At 45.4% G+C, this 21,935-nt stretch overlaps 4 protein-coding genes across 4 annotated transcripts; 1 reads left to right on the top strand and 3 right to left on the bottom strand.

The window, feature by feature from the left end:
* The first annotated feature begins 2,232 nt into the window (after positions 1-2,232).
* On the top strand, positions 2,233-4,242 carry LOC105284310. Its single transcript, XM_011347705.2, has 3 exons — positions 2,233-2,519; positions 2,850-2,985; positions 3,100-4,242. The coding sequence occupies exons 1-3, from the start codon at positions 2,233-2,235 to the stop codon at positions 4,240-4,242; spliced, it is 1,566 nt and encodes a 521-aa protein (XP_011346007.2).
* A 1,745-nt stretch (positions 4,243-5,987) lies between these two features.
* On the bottom strand, positions 5,988-6,371 carry LOC113563015. Its single transcript, XM_026974006.1, has one exon. The coding sequence runs from the start codon at positions 6,369-6,371 to the stop codon at positions 5,988-5,990; it is 384 nt and encodes a 127-aa protein (XP_026829807.1).
* A 219-nt stretch (positions 6,372-6,590) lies between these two features.
* LOC113563016 (interstitial collagenase-like) lies at positions 6,591-7,325 on the bottom strand. The gene has a single exon (XM_026974007.1). It carries the CDS (start codon positions 7,323-7,325, stop codon positions 6,591-6,593), a length of 735 nt encoding a protein of 244 aa, XP_026829808.1.
* Positions 7,326-20,301: 12,976 nt separating this feature from the next.
* Positions 20,302-21,164, bottom strand: LOC113563095. Its single transcript, XM_026974210.1, has 2 exons — positions 21,152-21,164; positions 20,302-20,974 (listed from the first exon to the last, which is right to left on the bottom strand). Exon 2 carries the CDS (start codon positions 20,968-20,970, stop codon positions 20,302-20,304), a length of 669 nt encoding a protein of 222 aa, XP_026830011.1. The 5' UTR covers positions 20,971-20,974; positions 21,152-21,164.
* Between the last annotated feature and the right edge of the window lie 771 nt (positions 21,165-21,935).

Below are 21,935 nucleotides of genomic sequence, written 5' to 3' on the forward strand. Positions count from 1 at the left end.
GCACATAGCTATACTTAACTGTGTATAATCTTTTGAAGTTGGTTTGCCATTAGTCACACTTAGCAGATGAGTGGCACAAATGCGTATCAACTCATTAATGTGATCCAACAGATTGCTGCATGATTTTAAGCTTTCCGGCAGCATTAGAAGTGATACAGAATCTAACGTAGTTGATACCTATTTTCAAAAAGTCAATCTTTAAACACCTACGAACCAAGATACAAAACACAAGTGATTTTGAGCAAAAAGTTAACTTCACAAACCTGGGCAGACACTTTAGAAGATTTTGCTTTGGCTGTTTCTGTAGTTACTTCTGGAGACTGTACTTTAGATGTTTCTGTAAACACATCTGAAAACTGTATAGTAGCTGTATCTTCTTTGTTACTAGCTTCATTTAGACTTCCTGTCAAAGAGTCGCTAATGGTTTGAGTGTCTTCATCGACATCACACTGATCATTAACGATGTCAAAATCCAGGAATCTCTCTTGTGATGTTCCACACAAGTTAATAACTGGTAGATCAGTGAATGTATTAGGAATGAAAACAATAGTCAATATTGACTTATCTTCGATTGTATCGTTTTCTTCAATATCAATAGGTTGGGGACACAATTCTAAATCGATATGTTGAAAAATTTGAGTGCTATTTGCCATTCTGTCTCGTAAGTCTTTATCAGTTTCACTAGCTTTAAGTAAAGCATGTCTAAGACAGGACAAGTCGGATTTTCCCGACTCTGTTTCAAACTGCACTTTTTTTCTCCTACCGGCAAACTCACATAACACCAACTTTTTCATCGTTTTAATAACACAATTTAACACAACAATTATCACAGACTAAGCCTTACTACTTATTGACTTTATAATTTGTCTTTAATCACTACTGGAACACATTAGCAACAAATTATAAGCAGGCAAAATAATTTGTAACGATGCACCCCTCTGCATCGTCTAGTCCGGTCAACACCTGCCGATGCCACCCGCCCGAACATCAGGCGGGCGAAGACCAGGCGCTGCGCGCCATATAAACCTGCGTAAACAAGCGGCCCGATAAGCGTAACCGCCGTGATAAGACTCGGAAGGTGGCGTAGCGTCGGGGGTATTTTTCTCCGCTATTTTTCCGACCGCCGCCCCGACGCCGCTACCCCCGGATCCCCACGTGCGTTAGTATATAAGGGCTGCGATCCAGGAACCAGGATCACTTTTCCGAATGCTCTCGAGCTTTCCGAATCCTAATCCGATACCAAATCTTCCGAATTACCGAGATAGCAACAGCGATTACCGGGGTAGTGTTATCTGTCTCCGCCGAGCGTTCTTGGCTAAGCTGAGCTAACTCATTCTGATTACCTGAGTGCACGTCCAACCGGAGTCAAGTGTTCTTGGCCTCCGCTGAGCGTTCTCAGCCAGTACGACCGAACATCCATCTAGTCCGCGCGTCACCGCACCCCGTCAAACGAACACGAGCTACTATCGCCTCGCATCACCTGCGTATAACGGGGTAAAGCGTTCTTTGCCTCCGGCAAGCGTTCTTGGCTGCGCCAGCCGATCGAGGCGCCGGCCAGCCGTGATCTCGACACCGGTGCATGCAAGTGAAGTTTCCTACCTTCTTGCGTATCACCGCGACGCGTTAACGCTCCGATACGTCACCGACTCCGCGGGGCACGCGGTCACGAATAGACGTTGCGCCTCCGCAGGGCGTTCATCGCCCGGTAACCCGCCATTCCGGGAAAGCCCGCGTCTAACGGGGAGACACCTCCCCGGAAACCACATTGTACATATACGCACGTAGACCTATAATAAACGACTAGTTATTGTTATCGTTACTACACAGGCTGGCTTGATCATTCTACTTGACCTGTCTCTTTCGAATCCACATCCGACGAGCTAAACCGCGCAAAATACTCAGCCCGACGGACAGGTCGTTTCAAATTATCACTCGGCACAAGGGCCTGTTTGCCGCCAGTTCGCGCAACTGTTTGCGTTGCTCGGTGATTCGTTGCTACGTCACAATGACACGTGACATCGTCGCTAACGCACCAAGAACGTATTTACCGCCTGGTCGTGCAAAACGCACACTCATTGATCCAATCCTTTATAATATTTATTAAGATTTCATCAAGTATTTATTAATATTTCATCAGCCTTTATAAACTTTATAATTACCATTTCAATAATTATTTATGTTAATTATAAGTGTTATTGTTATTAAGTACTGCTAATTGTATTCATAATTGATATGGCCCTCACAAATTGCTCTATGTGCTATTTGCCACTTCCTGAACACGAAGTTGTATCTCATGTATCCCGCAACCACAAATTTGATCCAAATTTTATCGTTTATTGCAATCAACCGGGTTGTGGTGCCAGTTACAAGATATGGTCGTCGTTTCAAAAACATGTTAAAAGAGAACATCACATGAATTTCAATAACATCGATGATGAAGATATCGTAGATGTTCCTGAACCTTACCAAGATGAAGATATCGTAGATATTCCTGAATCTTACCAAGATGAAAAGAATCGGTAAATTTGTACTTTGCATTTAAAAATTTAATAAAAAAACATTTTTTTATTGTTTTGTTATTAACTTTTTAACATGAATATTTAAAAAATTTAATGTTCTTGAAATCTTTAATATATATTTTCAGATTTTTATTTCATTGCAATAATCTATAAATCTGCTTGAAGTTTTGAATGGGATACTTCTAATATACATCCTTAAATTTTACTTACTTTATATCCTTCTGCATTTATGCGAACTCTCCATAGAACTAACTTTATATTTTTGATTACCTTATATATGTTATCACATAATATTATTTTTCATTTAGATGATGAGCAGTTCATTTCCAGGCAAGATTTACTTCGGTGGCATGCCTCCATGTTTATAATAAATCTCAAAGAATCCTGCAGTATTCCTCAAACTACAGTAGAAAAGGTCATTGACGGAGCACAACAGTTGATCACAGAATTTATGAGCATTATAAAGGTGAAATAAATGATTATGAAATCCTTTCACAGCAAAATGTTTCATGTACAGGAAAATTCACACTGCATCTATTAATTCGAACTATTATTTATAAACCTGTTTTTTACTTTCTAGGCAATGATTTTGAATTCAGTTAATGAGGAAACAAGAACTGTTTCCCGTGCTGATATATTGCAAGTGTTTGCCAGCTGTGACGTGTTGGATCTTTTTCATGAAGTTAGCAGTTCTGCAAGGATAAAATCATTTCTTGATAAATGTGGTATGGTGAGACCCGAGAAACAAGAAATTTGGCCATCAAGAGTTTGGACCAAGGAAGCTAAGTTTGTAACCCGCAAGGATTATGCATATGTGGTTCCTTTTTTGAGAAATTTAAAATTTTATTTACATAATGATGATGTTCTCTCATGTGTGGATAACCCAAAGCCTTATGATGGCACCATAAGAACTATATTGGATGGTTCCTACTACCGCTCCCATAAAATATTCAAGCGTGACAAAAAGGCACTTTCTATTATTGTATATTATGACGATGTGGAGTTTGCCAATCCACTGGGTGCCAAGACCAGAAAACTGTCAATATTTTATTGGACACTAGGGAATGTTTACCCAGAGTTAAGATCATCCCTCAGATCAATAAATCTTCTCGCAATCACCTCACATGCAAATGTGAAAAAGCATGGTGCAGAGAAAGTGGTGAGTGACTTCTTAAACGATTTAGCACTGCTTGGAAATGAGGACGGTATCTCATTGAAAATAAAAGATGTACAGAGGAAATTTACAGGCTTCCTTAATTTTGTTGCTGGAGATACTCCTGCATATCTCGGTGGATTTAAGGAAGGAGTTGCTAATGCGCATAGACCATGTCGCACTTGTTTTGCAGATAAACAAAGTATTCAGGAAAGATTTTCTGAGGAACTTTTTGTCATAAGAAATATGGAAACTCATACTCAACACTGTGAGGATGTGTATTCTCCTGGGTTAAATAAACAAGCCAGAGGGTTTTGGTCTACATTTTACGGGGTTAACTTCAAAAGTGCACTAATGAATGTTGACAATATTAATGTCACTAAAATCTTCCCCCACGATTTTAGGCATATAATGTTTGAAGGCGGAACTCTGGCAGTGGAAATTAAGAATTTTCTCATATACTGTATTGTAGAAAATAAGAGATTTACCCTCCAAGATTTGAATGCCATTATTGCCAATTTCGCCTTTGATCATCTTGTTCAAGACAAACCTTCACCAATTGAACCATAGTAGGCATATAGGGCGGGTTCTAACCCATGGGGCTCGAGGGGGTGAGGGGAAGAGGGCGTGGCTTGCGAGGAGGGGAGGGGGAAAACGGGCGGGAGCGCCATTTTGGATTTCCCTCGCCACTGGATTTCCCGGATGTGGTTTTCCGGCGGATGTGGTTTTCCGGTCAGTCGTCGGAAGCGAGTCGGGTCCTGATGGGAGATATTTTTGTGCCGGATGTGGTTTTCCTGTCAATAACGTTCCGTTTTTGGACGCCCGTGTCGTCGTGGTGGTCCCGCGACGAGTCCCCGAACCGGATGTGGTTTTCCGGCCGATAACGTTCTATTTTTGGAAATTCCTTAATTTTCGCGGGATGCGGTTCGACGGTCGTCCCGCGATCTGACGCGACATCGACGACGATCGCGTCACGCTCGAACCAGCTCGGACGAGTTCGAGGTCGCGCGGTTATCTATAAGTTTTCCACCGGACGAGACGCAACGGTTATCTTTGTATCTTCTCGCGCATGGAAGAGTAGTGGGTTCAACGCGACAAAGAGACGCAATTTGATTAGGGAAAAAGACTTTATTTGCATTCTACGATTAGCGGGTTCTAGTCCGAGAATTGAACGGTCCCAGAACCCGCCTATATTATCCACTACTTTATCAACTACGGATACAGCGGATTGTATCAACTACGGATACATATAATATTAAGTAAGATAAATAAAAATATAGCATGACTAATACGGCGGTGTATAATATAACGAGTAGAATGGAGAGACATAGTATTTATTGTGCCTAATACGTATACATTATGCGCGTACGTGGGAGTTTTCGGTATGCAGCGCGGAACTCAGATATTACCGAAGACCACGACGAGCAGTTCGCAATCGAGCAGATCGTTGTTGTCGAAGTCCTTCCTGTCGCGTATCGCCCTCGGGGCGTCGGAAGGATCCTCGACGCCCGCAGCGGCGTGCTTGAAGACGCGCAGTTTTGCCTCGACTCGTCCGACGACGCTGGCCATCGTGGCGATGACGCGCTCGGCGCAGTGCCGCAATCCGTACAGATAGCGAACCGTCGGAGCGAACAGGGCCAAACGACATGAAGGAATGTCCAGGTGTATGGTTGGCTGACCGTTGCTGCTGGCGAAGCGTATCGTCAGGTCGTTCATTCGCATGGGTGGAGGTACGATGACGTGCTCGCCGTTAGCCCGCGTGAGGTAGTCGCAGACGATGGCTCTACTGTCCACCAGTCCTTTCCACATCTCGGCGTTCAGCAGTATCTCCTTGCCGGTAGTGTCCCCCATCGCGACGTGCACGGTCGCCGTGTCCAAGGTCGGAGGGACGCCTATGCCGATCTCCAGATACTTGTAGCCGGTTCTGCTGAGGTTGTATCTGCGGCTGAGCAGCCGCATGCGCCGTACGTCGACATTGGACATCGCGGCGAGGTTTCCCCACCTAAGATATGAGATTCTGATTAGATATAAAAAGATATAAAAAAGATTGATAAAAAGGTCGTGGAGACTCATTGACGCAACTTACACGCGACGTCGTTTCTTCATGGAGCTCCCGTTCGCCTCCGAACTAGGAGCGGCGTTGCCCATCTGCTCTAGCGGTGCCTTGATTTGATACATCGCGCAGTGGACAGGACGTGGGTCTTCTCCTCTCAGATTAAGGGTGCTTGACTGGCGTATTCCCAAGCGAAACGCTGATTATATATCCTTCTTCTCCCATGTAAAGGTGCGTGACGTAGATGGGAAAGCGCGTGTGATTAATCAAACGCGACGCTCGAACGAGCGAGTCGAGCGAGCAGATCCCACAATTTCCGTAGGATATCTTCCCTAGGACACGTCACGCCGATCGCGTCGAGATCGAACTCCCCGGACCTCGTCACGGTCTCGGTGAACTCGTTGTACGCGAAGAAGCGATCCCGATGAACGAAGTAGAGGTGTCCATCGGTGTAGCGGTAGGCCGTGCACGTCGACGACGGTATACCCGGGAAAATGGTCTGCAGCGTGTGGTACCCGCGAGCCGTCATGTTACATTCGTCCATTTCCAGTACAGCGTAATCGTTGTATACGACGTAGGTGCGACCCGTGTGCGAGTTCAGCGCGGCGTTGATTACCGCGTTGGGCGGAAGCCCGAGATCCGTCATACGTCGCGGCCACGACGCGCGTAACTCGAGGGTGGGATATTACCCTGATGGATAAGATACCATGTACACCCAACCATCGGCGAACAACACCAGGTCCCCCTTGACCGTCTGATACGCCGCCGACAGGCGCGTGACGGTCTTTGACAGGAACCTAACGTAATCCCTCAGGAAGAACGGCCTGTCGACGATCTTCCCATCCAGGCCGATCGACCACGCGTACTACCCTTGCGTGATGAACAAGCGCTTTCCCAGCACGAGCAGGGTGTCGATGTCGCGCCAGGTGCACGGATCGGGCGGTTCCGGCGATGCCGTCGTCGTAGTCGCCGGCGTCGTAGTCGTTTGTACGACCGTAGGCTCGGCGGGCACCGCGGTCGACGGCTCGTCCTTCGCGGCGCCGTAGAGATTCCGCACGGCGAGAACGTCCTCCATACCGAGCACCACCGGCCAGTCCACGGCGGGTGAGTACGCGTACATAAGCGAGTTCTCGTCCGTGGTGTGCGACAGCCCCAACGAGTGACCGATCTCGTGAACGAGCGTTCGCAGCAGATGATGCGAATTCTGCGGATTGGGGGTCAGCGCGATGTGCCACGCCTCACGGTGGTCTATGTGCACCTCCGACACGTCGTCCCGGGCCCCTGTTGGTAACGTCGCGTGAGCGAGCACCTTGCCCGGTCCATCGAGGTCATCGGGACAAACGGCGCCGCCGTACCTACGGTCCAGCATCGTGTGCCTACCCTCGCGGAACGCTATGATGATGTCAGGCTTGTTCGTGTCGCGCGAGAACGTCAGCGACGAGTTCGCGGCCCAGATAGCGAAGGCGGTCTCAGCCGTTCGCAGGGTAGTCCGATCCGCGAGTTGGAAGTTCCACGTGAGATTCAGCCTCGGCCACCGCAACGGCGCGACGCCGAGCCGGCGACTCGGCGCGTCGCTCACCCCGCAGCGTGGTCTAGCCATATAACGAAGCGTCGCACAGTGGTCAAAACGACTGAAAACGTGGCCAAAATCCATTTAAAAAAAATGTTTTTTATCGTCATTACATTATTGTTTGTTAGTTCTAAGTCCGTACTAAATTTCTCTAACGTTATAGTCCAAACACATTTCATTTATGAGAGCTATATATGTATAAAGTTCATTATCGTAAGTCTCTAATATAACTTTGGCCATGCGCGCGCGCACACAACACACACACCACAAGGAGGGTTTGGAGTCTTAAATTACTGTGGAACTGACGAACCACGGGGTCTTCATCCTTGTGATACACACACACACACAGACACCCACACACCTACATACACCTACATACACCTACACCCACACACCTACATACACCTACACCCACACACCACATAAGAAGGATTTGGAGTATAAAGAATAATGAACGCAGCAGTTGGAATTATAAAAGAACTAAACGAACCGCAGGGTTTTCTAATTCCTTAGGCCTTGCTGAATCGACGATATTGCAAATTCGAAATTGAATATCTCGGTACCTAACTATCCTAGCACAAAATTTCAAAAACGGTTTTAAAGCTTTGAAACCCTACTTTTCGCAATTTAAATCGAAATTGTGCACGACGAGCTTTTTAAAATGGCGGAAAGGGAGAGCATGCGAAATTGATAAATGAAGATTCGAATTTGCGATGGCACATGGTGTAAAGTAGGTATTGCAGCCCAATGGGACTAAATGCATATAAAAGTATTGAGTTTTATCTTTAAAACGCTTTTTTACAAAGCTCGATGCGATCATTTTTTGTTGAGATACTCCAAATTTACTTAACAGAGTGTTTTCTTTTTTAAAGTTGCACAACTCAACGAAAAATGATCGCATCGAGCTCGGTAAAAAGCATTTTAAAGATAACACTCTATACTTTCATTTGCATTTGGTCCCATTAGGCTGCGATATCTAATTTACGCCATGCATCGTCACAAACTCGGACTTTCGGTTATCACTTTTGCATCCTCTCATTTTGTCATCCGCCATTTTGAATCAAATAACCGACCATAATTGCCATTCAAATATTCTTAAAGTGGATACTTGAAGCTTCATTTTGCATTTTTGAACATATTTTTATCTTCATTATTTACCAAGTTATGATCATTTGAAGGTTGGTAAATTTTTCCCTAAATTTTAGTGTACCGCTTTTTTTGGGAGTGAGTGTATATGATTTAGAATAATTTGAGTATGTACAGGATTTCGACCAGGTTTTTGGTAATCTTGACCACTGTGCGTCGCTTTGTTCAGCGTACCGTCGACCGAAAGGTGGTAGTACTCTTGAAACAGCGAAATCGTGTGCGCAGCTCGTCGTTCGTTATCAGGGATCGATCCGCTGTGCTGTCGAGATAGCTCGACGCCCGTGTTCGCGGCGCCCAAGACTCCGGTGCCGATGAGTCCGCTGGAACGATCCGTCGCCGAGGTCATGCAAACGGACGTGATTAGGGACGCGCTGCTAGCCACGCTCGGACCGCTAGGTCGGAGATACGTGGGCGCACTGTTCACGGACAGCGGCAGCGGCCCCACGAGCAAGACGAGCACCGTCGACAACGTGTACGGGGTGTACATCGGTGAGACTGGCACGATGCTCGGCAACAAGCGCTTCGACGCTGGCGCGGACGACTCAATATTCGTGGGCGGTACGCGATACGAGGGTACGCCCGGTCTGTACGAGCTTATCTTCATGTGAACCCCCGACGAGAGCGTGTACAACGTGCACGATACTACGCTGTACCGCAGGTCCTTTTGACGACGAACGCGCACAAGCAGAGACATCAGGAGCAAGGGTAGATCAAGGGTAACAAGGGACACAAGTACAGGACGATCATCGCCCCGTTGATGGGCGTTCGCCCGACTGCGGGTCACGGGGGAGCCGGCATGGAACGTCCGCCACCCCCGGCCATGAGGGTAACCGACAACAAGATAGATTACGTGCACTGGGACGATCCGAACGAACTGGTGGATCGCCTCAGGCTCATCGAGGCGTCGCGCGGCGCGGGCAACGACTCGCACGACGCCGAGTTCCTGTCTATAATCGAGGAGCTCCGAGAGGCGGGCGTCATTGCGCCCTGACGCGCCAGTATCGACGCATCGATGCCCGTGAACAAGTTCTGCGCCACCCTCGCGCGGAGCGGCGACTACGCTACGATGTTTCGAGCCAGCGACGCTCGCGGTTACGTGCGCGACAACGCTCTCTGCCTCGTCCCGGACAGCGACGAGTACGACGCAAAGAGGCGTCGAATACGGAACGTGGCAGTGCCGCGGGAGGAACACGACGCGGTGAACCGGTATCACGTAGACCAGCGGGTCTACTCGTTGTCCGAGGCCCAGCGCAAGGACTACCGCGACCTTCGCGAGGCGGTCGTCGAGGGTGCGTCCACGTCGCTCTCCGCTAGGATGGACGCGCTGGGAAGCAGGATCGGGGCTCTGAAGACGCGCACCGCCACGACGGACGCGCACCGAGACGAGACGAACGGCCGGATCGGCGAGTTGGTCGCAGCCGTCGAGGAAACAAGGAAGCTGATCGTCGCTCAGGAGAGATTCACCGCGTCGTTGTCACGGCTGCAGTCCGATACGACCTCCCTGAAGACGCATGTGGAGTCGCACCACACGAGGCTGAACTACCTCGCGGATAACGTGGCGAAGGCGCGAACGGACGCTAGATCAAACACGATCCGATTGGACAAGGTTACGACGACCGCGCAGTCGTGCGAGGAACGGGCCATCAATATCGAGGCAGCGGTGTCGAAAGTGAGGGACCAGCTGAGCGGACTCTCGAGCACTGTCGGCTCTCTCGTGAGATCCAACGAGGCTGCGCAGGAGCCCGCGAGCAACGTCTATAACGTACCCGTATAATAGCCGCGACGCAACTCGAACGTCGCGGGCTTTATCGCGCGATACGAGGAGAATCGAGGGATCGGCGCATCGTTGGAACAGCGAATCGTACGGACGCGATGGGGATCGTCAGAGTGTCCGTACCGAGGACCCTCTCGCCGCGTCGCGATGAGGACCAAGTCGCGCGGTAATGTCAGTTCGGAGAGGTTACAGCTAGCCCGCGAATTACACGCACCAGGGAGAAGAAACTTTCCTCGCCGTCGCGTTATAGTACGCGGGTACGACAACCTGTGGCAGGCGGATGTGGTCGACGTGCAGTCGTACGCGCGTGAAAACAGAGGCTTCCGCTACATATTGACGATCATCGACGCGCTGAGCAAGTACGCGTGGGCCGTACCTCTCAAGCGCAAGTCCGGAAGCGAGGTCGCCGGGTCATTCGCCAGTATATTTCGCGACGCCGGTAGGTGTCCGCGGAACCTGCACACCGACGAGGGCAAATAGTTCTACAACTCGCACGTGCGAGAACTGACCTTTAAGCACGGTATAAATTACTATTCCACGCACTCGGTAATGAAAGCCTCGATAGTGGAACGTTTTAATCATACGCTGAAGAATGAAATGTGGAAAGTGTTTACACTCAATGGAACGTACAAATGGGTGGACGTGCTATCGCGTCTCGTTAGCGAGTACAACGCATGGCGTCACCGCGCTATCGCGATGCGTCCGGCCTTGCCCGCACAGCTGTTATCCAATGAAGCGAAATTTGTTTCGTCCAATGCATCGAAATTTCTCGCGAGCAAGTATAAAAGACCTTTTTTCCTAAGGGCCGTGCACCGAATTGATACGAATGTGTATTACTATTTATTGCATAAGCGTATTACTATTTATTTATAGTATACACTATACGAATTATTACATCGTAAGAGTTCAATGCGCGGCGTCAACGCGCTATCGCGACGCGTCCGGTCGACGTCACGTCGGCCTTGCCCGCACAGCCGCTATCCGATGCAGCGAAATTTCGCGCGAGCGAGTATAAGACTGCCTTCGCGAAGGGCCATACACCGAATTGGAACAATATCGCATACGGTTTACGATGAAATCATATATACGTATGTGTATTGTTATATATTTTATTATACTAAAGGATTCAAATGTTACACATGATATGTACGAATGCGTATTATTACTATTAATTGGATTATAAAAACATAGTAAAATATTTCATACAATATATTATATACGAATGAATGTTGGATTACAAAATTAGATACGATATATCATACAAAATTTTTTTTCGCAGCAATACGAATGCGTTCCCCTTACGTGTCACCGTCGAACACCGTAGTGCCCCCACGGGAGGGTGCTGGTTGAGCCGAGTAGGACGTACCGTTTGTCGTCGTGTGGGCTGAGGGCTAGCTTAGTCTCCGATACGGTGTATACGCGATGCAGCTTCGACTGTATCAGCGACTGTCGACAGGTCATTTCCGTCCATTCCCTCAAACAGCGCGCGTAGTCGTCGAACGTTATCATTCTACCCACGACGCTCCTGCACACGCCCTTGATCCTCTTCGTGTTCCTCTTTCCGCGTACCCTCAGCGCGTACATCTTCGACCTCAACCCGATGAATTCCGTCATGACGGCGCCGTTGTTCTCGTCCTTCATAAGACCCGGTACCTTCTTGTTCCGCAGGGGCATACCGTACAGGTTTTCCGCGGGATAGTCGCTCGTGTCGAAGCGCGCGATGTCGCGCGCCATGTCCGCGTACGCGTCCTCGCACTCGACTGCTGTATATCAGGCTGTCCGTGTTCGTGTACATGATCCGACACTTTTCACCGTACAGCGGTGCCATGTACTCGTAGTGAAACTCGTACAGACGCGTCTTCGAGATATCCAATATGCACATGCCGACGTAAATCGGCCGGTTGAACGTCGCCTTTAGCCTGCGTAGCTCCACGGCGAGGAGATTCTCCCCGAAAACGGCCCTGCTGTGAAAGTTCGGTCGCGCGATAAGAGCCTCGGCGCCGTATCTCCCGTCCCAGCGCGTAACGAGTTTAACGTCCGCGCGATTACGCACGTTCTCCATCGTCTTACCGAATACCGCGTTGTTCATTAATTTGTATAAATTTTTTTCGAAATAGTTTTTCGCGACCATTCTAAATCGCGTATTCAACTCGATGTAATCGCGCAGCCACGGGGATTGCGCGAATTCTAAGACGCGGTGAATCTTTTTGACGCGAAGACCGTGGCGCGTGCATTGCTGCAAGGTGCGGTAGTGTATACCGTACTGCTCCTTATCGCACAGAGTCGCGAGGAGTTTTTCCTGTCGCTTATCGGGCGGTACTTCGCGCGTAGGACAGAACGGCAGGTCCGAGTGCGCGTCGTGAAGATGCCGCGGATACTCCAGGTCGATCTCGAGGATGTATCCGATGGGCGAGTCCGCAGGGATCGCGCTCACGTCGAACGTAGCTACGTCCTCGATCCAGCGAAACCTCGCTCGGGGCAACGGTTGACACATTGCCCATCCGTACAGATTGTTCACGTCGTAGTACATCAGGTACGTCGACGTTTCGCACGGATCGTAGGACGGCGCGTGCCTGTTGTTGGCTCGGGCGTATCTGTGCGAGCATTGACTCAGACCGCCGCGCACCCCGCGTTCTACGAACTGCACCATATCCACGTCCGTCAGTAGCTCGAATTCGATGCCTGTGTGCAGCAACATCGCGTCCCAAGTGTAGCCCGGTAGGGTGTAGTAGTGTGCCGGGTCCAGACCGTAACTCCGTATACACGTTTCGCGGAAATTTTGGAACACATCGGCAAGCAGGAGAACGTCCGTCTTCAGGTACAAGTCGCTGTACTGTCCGAGAGTCTCGATAGAAAACCTATTTCACACGGTTATCGCGTGCGCGTAATCGTCACCGGATACCGTATCACCGGTCAACGAACTGTGGAACGACTCGCGCGGTGGTAAACGAGTCTCGAGCAGTTTCTCGGCGCTATCGACGTACTCGTACGGAAATACGCCTTTCCGCGTAAGGAGCTCGAAATCCTCCTCGGAGAGATGCAGAAATTCCGACCGTAGGATTCTCATGTGACTCTTGTCGAGATAGGACGCTAGCGTGTCGAGACTGGCGCTCAGAAACTTGTACAAGTCTACGAAGCGTAGTTTCACGCACGTTCCGCACCCGTCCTCAGTGTTAGCGACGTTCTTCGTGAACGCGATGTACCGCTTCTTCGTCAGCGGCAGTAATTCCACGCTACCCTCGAAAGCGTTCGCCACGTCCTCGATGATGAAGTGCGCGTCGTACCCCGAGAGATTGTGAAATATCACCGGAATGACGTGCGAGTCCTTGTAGTTCAGATTGCACGCTGAGTGCGCCGGACCTCTGTAGCGACCGGTAAGGTGGCAGTGATCGCACACTCGGGTGTCAGCCGCCGCGAACGGTTTACGGCACACGTGGCACAGCGCGGTGGCATCGCGCAGTTCCTCGCGCTACTCAGAGGTGAGGTCCCTCATGGGCGCGTCGGATGCGAGGATCGCCTTGACGCGCCGCGCCAGATCGCCGAGCTCCCCGACGAACCACGGCACGCAGTTCTCGCCGCGGTACGACCTGTACGTGGACAACGACTCGTCGTAGGCGCAACGCACGTAGTATCCCACGCTGAACGCCCTGTGCCGTTGATACGCGTCGGTGTTCGCCGTACCCTCCTCATCCTCGTTCTTCTCAAGCGTACACTCGAGGTCGGCGTAGACGACGAACGGTGCGCGCTCCTTTCTCTTGAAGTTCCGGAAGGTCAGCAGCTTGTCCTCCTCGCTGGGAAGAATTATCGCGCAGTCGTTGATAATACCGCAGTCGACGGCGTGTGCGGCCAATCTCTCCGCGGTTGCGAAGTAGTGTAGGCACCTGTGTAACGTTATAATTATTTTTCTACATTGGCAAGCGAGAGATAGATACAAAGGATGATAAACCTACCGATCGCAGATGTACTTCCTCTGCTTCTTCCTGCTGAGTGGAGCGCTAACCAGGCGCGAGAGGTCCCTGATCCACGCGAAGTGTCCAGGTTGCCCCGCGCGGCCGTCGGGCACGTACAGCAGGTTGACGTGTCTGTCGTGCTTGCGGTCGGTTAACCGCAGCGGAACGATAACCCCTCGCTTGCCATCGTCATCCTCGACGAAGACGTTTATCGATACGTCGTTCCCGCGCTCGAACCTGCCTATCTGGTCGAGCGTCATGGGAAATTCTATAAGGCTTACGTCTAACACGGATGTAAACTCGGGGTATTGCGCCTTCCTGTCCGCGTGTCTGGCGCTTGGATATAGAGCGGCGACCACCGCCCACGCGAAGCACGCGTTGTCCTTTGCTCGCACGTTCATCACCGCTCGTTTCGCCTGTATCGCTCACGGTATATCGATGACACACCCCGCGCGCATGGGGTTGTACTTGTTCACGTTGACCGTTAAGTTCAGTATCTTGGACAACGCCCACCCGCTGTCGCGTTCTTGAAACTCGTCGAGCGCCGCCAGAGTGGTCTCCATCACGTGCTCGTCGTACCACTCGCGGAGTTCGGACAAGGGTAATAGCCCGCGGTTCCTCGTGGTGATCGTCTTGACCGCCGTCTTCTCGCCCGCTACGAACTCGGCGTTGAACGCTGTGTTCACCTTTACACTGTTTAACGTAGCGAGGCTATCGCGAACGCGCTCGATCACCATGTCCCAGGCATCCTCGAGGAATCGGCGCGGCTCGACGTGACCGTCGTTGATCACCGCACCGGTGAGCAGGCGATTCTTGAACGCCGTCTCCACCTCCGTCCAGGAGAGTCCGGACGGCTCGCCGAGTCCCGCGCCTACGTACGAGAATCGTCGTCTCAGACTGCTCCTCACGCCCTCCAGTTGCGCGATCCTCGCGACCGCGGCGAACCTCCGCCCGGTTACCGATCGCGAGCTTCCTCCCCCGCGCGCGCACTCTTCCCGCGATCTTCACAGGTACTCGTCGCACCTGATTTCCCAGTCGAGGTACTCTCCGAGCGTCCCGACGCGCCCGGCGAGCTCGGTGAGCCCTCGCACGTCCGTCGCTCGCACGTCGGGCAATGTCGTTCTATATCGTTAACGTCCTCGTTCATCGCCTTGAACCGCTCAACGTAGAATGGGATGCCCTCGTATCTCTCCAGTTCATTTATTAACCTCGTTCGTTCCTCGTCCCACTTTGGCCGTTCGTTATAATATTGCCATTCCTCATTCGCTCGTCGTTTTCCGTCGATTATGCAGGTACAGGTGGTTCGGTATATACCGTCCATTACCGTCAGTTCACACGACCGCCCTAGACCGGTGGGAATCGTGACGCACAGCGCAACGTCCCTGTCCTCGATCTTACGGGCGATGTCCTCCGCGTAGTATCGGAAGCCCCATGACCTTCTTCGCGTCTCTCTTTCCGCGTCCTTGCACTCACGCAGCATTCGCGTGTACATCGCCCTTCGCACGCTATACGGCCAGTCAACGACGCTCCGCTTTTGAATCACGACTTCCTGCCTCGCGGAACGTTCGCCGATTCGACGCACGCCGATCTCGCGGTCGCGCAGAAACCGCGCTACCGAGATTCGCTGAACGCTCCCGGGCCCGGTCTCTTCCTGGGTATCGTCCCCGAGAACGTCGTGGACGTCCCCGAGAACCTCGGCGATGTCCTCCTCGAGAGGGCTCACGCGTTCGTTACAAAGCAAATCTCGCATCTTCGCGCGTCGAAACGACGGGGTCGACGGTCTCGGGTCTACGTCTGCGTGCTCTTGGCGAGCAACCCTCGCGCCTCGATCGCTCGACCCTTGCGACAATCGATGATCCTCGGCGGCGGTCCGTCTATGTGATCACGCTGTCCGGGCTGGTTGTGGTGCGCGTAGCACTTGCGATACCGTTGCATCCCGGGATTGCGTCTCAGGTTTTCCGGTAACCTGTCCCACAACCCTTCCACGTAATCTCCGTATCGTTCCAGGAGAATGATCTTCGGAACGTACTGCATCTTCTCGCTCGTCAAACGGCAGATCAATCTATTCTCCGGTAGAAGGAGGAACATCGTGACCTTTGCTAGATCCTCGCGATTCGATAATGACCTCCGCACCGTATCCGGTGGAACGTTCAAGCGCACACGCGTCCGAATAAAAAATTGTTTTATACCGAATCAATATGTTAATTATCTTATTCTCTTTCTTTCTCTCTTGTGAATGTGTGTGTGTGTGTGTGTGTGTGTTCTGCACACGTGTGTGTATTGTGTGTATGTGTGTAACATTAGAATTAAGTATAGAATAAGTTTAATTAACTACATTTGTACATTTAAATACTAAGAGAATTTTTTATTCGGTTTAGCAGCGCCAAGTATTTTCAAAAAACACTTATTTGTTTGTATTGACATATTTATATGTAGTAAAATATTTATTCGTATAAAAATATCTGCTGAATATTATTATATCGTTTATTTTTTTCAAATAAAATCTTTAAGACCGTCTTAAAAACAATCATAAGATGTTAAAACCAATCACAGAGCCGCATTAGCATTAGTTTTGTAAAGTTCTTTTTTGAAAGAATTTTTTGCAGTTAACATGGTTTTAAATAAGAATCAACAATTAATATCGGCTAAAGAGTAATAATAAAAAGTAATAGATTTTCTGGTTTGCATAAATACCCATTATAGTTGGCGCAATTTGTTAATATCATTAGTTTTGTAGAGTTTTTTTGACGTGAATACGTCTTATAACTCGATGGATGCCAATTTGAAAAGTTGAGCGTCACGCGAGACGCGTCACACGGGACGCGTGACGAAATTTCTTTCATTCAATTTTAATATACAGTCTCATTTTAATTATAATTATAATATATAGGGTATCTCACTTTATCATATTATAATATACAAGGTGTCGACTTTGGATTATAATATATAGGAAAATATACACAGTTGATTGAAACTACTATTTTTCTTTGAACTCTTTCCATTAACATGACGTATTCACGTTAAAAACTTGCGGCCGTGTCCCGACACAGTTTTGAAAGAACTTTGGGTTTGAAAGATATCATTAGGTTTGTAGAGTTCTTTTTTGAAAGTTAAAGAAACTACCACATTGGTTTTTTCGAGCACATACCACGCACATACTTGGCGCCTTTTTTTACTTTTTTGTTGAAAAAGGTAATTTTATCAAGATATCATGCATTTTTGTAGTTATACATATATAATACAATGACACAATAAAAATGTCGTCTGTGAAGCTGGCACGACGTTCTACCAATATCGAAAAAATATTAAAAGTTCTAATAGCACTTTTCATAGTTCTACAGTTCCTGATAAAAATTAAAAAGAGTTCTGCATTTCTTCTATTGAAAAATCGAAATTGAAAAAATGTGCTAACTTCGCGAATGTAGCACGACACTCTCCCCTCTAAAGTACTAAAACACGTGGAAAATTATTATTTTTGACTATAGTGCCCGATAGTTCTAATCGAGATTCATATATATATACAATTTCAGATTGATATTCCACCAATTAACAATTTTTGAATAATTTGTTATATCTGCGTTCAGCACGACACTTACAAGGAAAGGTACGGATGTGTCCCCCTCCGATTTTGATGAGCTTTGAATATGTCGTTTTCCAGCTCAAAATAAGGGACACGTAGTTTTTGATACGTGCCCTAACTCACTTTTAGGGGGTTAAACACCCCTTTGAAAAAGTCGGTGTTTATTTTTCGAGGCGAATATCTTGGAAACTATTAAAGATAGAAAAATTGTTTCCGAAGAAAAAATGAATGGCTTTGAGAGTACTTTAAAAGAGAATAAGGCAAAAAATTTTTTAGTTTTTTATTTTTCAAAATACCCCCACCACTCATCACTTTTTTCAGAATTTTGAAGATTTTTTATCACCAATAGAAAGCTTATTTTTTTACGAATTCAACCATGTATAATAAATTTGCGTTCCGAGAAATCATTTTCGAGAATTAATTACAAACGCCTCCGTATATACGCTATTTGTGCCCGTTCATGTGACCGATTTCTTTACGCAACACATTTTGTGCGCATCTTTTCTTAATAACAGATGACTACATCATAACTGGTAAAACATATTTTGTAACGAACAAAAGAGAACTTTAATATGCCAACAGTCAAGTTGAATGCGTCGTGTAACAGATTACTATGCGGCGAGACAGACTAATTTTAGATGCTTCCTTCATTAATAACAATAGATGAATAGATGTATACATTACATGTTGCACTTATTTATTACTTATTGTTTTAGGTAGAAATGATATTAATATCTTAAGACATCATAGATCGCAGCTATTTCTATAACTTTAATTTAAAATCTACGGAAAAGATGAAATAGGTGGAAAAATTGAATTGTAATAGAACAATACAAGAACGTTGTAAGTGATATGAAATAGATAATGTAGACATATATATATATATATATATATATCATTTGAGCAGTAGTATAAAATGCCGTCACTTTGCCAGCGTCACTCTAGTACGTTACATTGTCTTATCATGTACTATTATCGCAGTATGTTTTGTACGACCTTTTGCTATTAATGGGCAAGAGCAGCATTTTGGCAGAGAATATTTATTAAAATGTTTATTAGAAAATAGAACAATGATCAGATCTGTTCATAATGCTGGAGAGCATAGCATAGATAGTGGACAGTTAAGAAGAAATCGTGTAGAATTTATACGTAATAGAGGTAGTAGAGATGAAAGTCATCGATGAGTCAGGATGAATAATACTTAAATGAAAATTAAGATTTTTTCAAGAAAGGTAACTAAACTTTAAATACTTATATAATTTAAATAATAAAATAAAAAAGTAATATGTATCAAAATATAATAATTTTTTTACAATTTTAACTTACAATTTTAGTTTGCAACTAATTGTAAATGGAGTACGGTAATGACGAGGAAGTCAGGCATGTGCTATGGGATCCCTGGTAATGGAAGTCTGCACCTATCTTCTAGTTTGGTCGAGGAATAGTATAAGGGAAAAATAGAAATAAACACACATATATTATATTATATATTTGTTTATTAAATTATATATATTTTATCAATGTTTTTATTGATGAAAAAAAACAATTTTGTTATAATATGTAATATAATGTATTGTGTAACAATATTGAAACAAAATTACAAATAAAACAAATTGTTAATACAATTTGGAATAATGTAAATATTTATGGGTCAAAATTATAACAAAGATGATGGTCATGAAAGAAATGTCGTATACAAAGTGATTTCTTACACCATGCGCAAGTAATTATAGCAATGCCGCCGCAAACATCGCATGTCGGTTTAAAATTTTTTTAAAAACAAAAGTCAACTAGCGTTTCAAATTCCGCTGGTCTATGTTCTATATAACCGCTTTTATACCATGCATATTTAAATACATTTCTAAATCTTGGTGATGAAAATTGAAAATGTGTTAATGATTGTAATTTTAAAATGGCATCTCGCGAATGAAGGTTGATTTCTAAATCTAGAAGTATGACAATATCCGAAAAATGTTTTATAAAATTTTTCCACAAGCGAAAACCATACACATTTAATGGTTGTATTCGACCCGTTGTCCCTGCTGGTATAGTTAGAAAAAATGCATCTTCTGCAGATGCTGGTTTATTTCTTGCAATTACATTTGGACAATGTCCATTCCAAGAATCCAGTAACAAAACCGATTTAGAACGAACATTTGGAAAATAAACTTCTCTTAACCAACTCTCAAAATGATGTGATGTTAATTTTCCAGATTGAGAAGCCATAACATAAATATTGTTTTCTCTAAACATTACTTTTTGTACTCTCGGACCGAATGATCCAGTGCGTTCTTTTAAAACAATAAAAAGAGGCGATAATAATCTACCATCAGCTGAAATTGTCGGTTGTATAGTGTAACTATGTGTAGTTGCCGATATCGACTGTGCCGTACACTCAACAGTTTTTGTACCTTGGATTGCTAAAGAACGACCAGAGTGAAATTCTAATTGAAATCCGCTTTGATCTGAATTATAAACATTTTCAAGTCCATAGCGCGTAATATAATCTTTAATATTGTCAATAAACCTATTGCTTTCGGTTATCAGATTTTCTTTTTATTGCAAAGTCTTTTTTGTAACAAATTTTGTAATTTTTCGGGAAACAATATTATGTGCTAGCTTAAATCTTTTTACCCATCCAATTGATGCTGTAAATCCTGGTGCATTTATTTCCTGTTGCGCTTTCAGGGCCATTCGAGTAATATCAGTGTCGTGAATAATTACTCCTTTCTTAAGACCTTCTTTGAATTTCTCTAATGTATATGATGCAATTTCTTTCAGCTTCTGCAATCTAGTTCCACCTCTATTCACTTGTTCTTGCCATCTTCGTAATTGGCGTAAGGATGTAACTTTCCGAAATATATGTTTCACAGACTCGAGAGGTTTTGTCTTAATTGAATTAACAGGTTTCCAAAACTCAACAGCATTTCTTTTATATTCAATTGGAATATCATCATTTACACATATCATTTCCTTTACATATGTTATTTCGTTTTCATTTTCTTCTTCCTCTGCTACTGGTTCTGTTTCAGGTATATCAAATGAATTTTCAAAATCAAGAGAATCTTCTTCGTCAATTTCGTATTTATCCTCGTACATTTTTTGCAGCATGTTTTCTATTTTCTCTTTTACTTCCATTTCCTCATTTGTAACAGGAGTTTGTGGCAAATTAAAAGTAGCAGCAGTAAACAGCAGTATTATGACGTTTCTCGGATTGAATTGCATTTTGCTTTAAAAATTATACATAATAAATTACATACATACATGCATACATGTTTAAAACATAATTAATATTCGTGCTTAAAGAATAGTAACACATTTTATTATATTTACATTATAATACGGCATTTTAATAAATATTTTATTTTATTCTCATTTAATAATAAGCATACATAGCATTGTGTACCTTTTTTAAAATCATTGTTTTTCAAGGGAGGTCTGTTTCAATAAAGAAGTTGAATAACGTAATACATAAACGTCTGCGTATTTTCTACATATTTTCTACAAAAGATCCGAAGTACAAGAAATATCTTTGCTATACTGTAAGAAAAACATGACTAATATAAATTTATATATTATATTTGACAAAAAATAATAAAATTGTAAAATTGTAAAAAAACATATAAAGATTAGTAGACATTTTCAAAATATCAATACATACCTACTACTCGTAGCTATTAATAATTCACACTGATAATAGTACACGATAAGACAGTGTAACGTACTAGAGTGACGCTGGCAAAGTGACGGCATTTTATACTACTGCTCAAATGATATATATAATATTATATATATATATGTCTACATTATCTATTTCATATCACTTACAACGTTCTTGTATTGTTCTATTACAATTCAATTTTTCCACCTATTTCATCTTTTCCGTAGATTTTAAATTAAAGTTATAGAAATAGCTGCGATCTATGATGTCTTAAGATATTAATATCATTTCTACCTAAAACAATAAGTAATAATAAGTGCAACATGTAATGTATACATCTATTCCTCTATTGTTATTAATGAAGGAAGCATCTAAAATTAGTCTGTCTCGCCGCATAGTAATCTGTTACACGACGCATTCACTTGACTGTTGGCATATTAAAGGTTCTCTTTGTTCGTTAAAAATATGTTTTACCAGTTATGATGTAGTCATCTGTTATTAAGAAAAGATGCGCACAAAATGTGTTGCC

This window comes from Ooceraea biroi, chromosome 12, assembly GCF_003672135.1.
Source record: "Ooceraea biroi isolate clonal line C1 chromosome 12, Obir_v5.4, whole genome shotgun sequence".
Lineage (NCBI taxonomy): Eukaryota > Metazoa > Arthropoda > Insecta > Hymenoptera > Formicidae > Ooceraea > Ooceraea biroi.

What these genes read in the sequence shown, in the direction of transcription:
- LOC105284310 (XM_011347705.2), top strand. Translation starts at nt 2,233, where the DNA reads ATGGCCCTCACAAATTGCTCTATGTGCTATTTGCCACTTCCTGAACAC. An exon ending in TACCAAGATGAAAAGAATCG is followed by an intron (nt 2,520 to 2,849) that starts GTAAATTTGTAC and finishes GTTCATTTCCAG; the next exon opens with GCAAGATTTACTTCGGTGGC. An exon ending in AATTTATGAGCATTATAAAG is followed by an intron (nt 2,986 to 3,099) that starts GTGAAATAAATG and finishes TTTACTTTCTAG; the next exon opens with GCAATGATTTTGAATTCAGT.
- LOC113563015 (XM_026974006.1), bottom strand. Translation starts at nt 6,371, where the DNA reads ATGACGGATCTCGGGCTTCCGCCCAACGCGGTAATCAACGCCGCGCTG.
- LOC113563016 (XM_026974007.1), bottom strand. Translation starts at nt 7,325, where the DNA reads ATGGCTAGACCACGCTGCGGGGTGAGCGACGCGCCGAGTCGCCGGCTC.
- LOC113563095 (XM_026974210.1), bottom strand. Translation starts at nt 20,970, where the DNA reads ATGCAATTCAATCCGAGAAACGTCATAATACTGCTGTTTACTGCTGCT.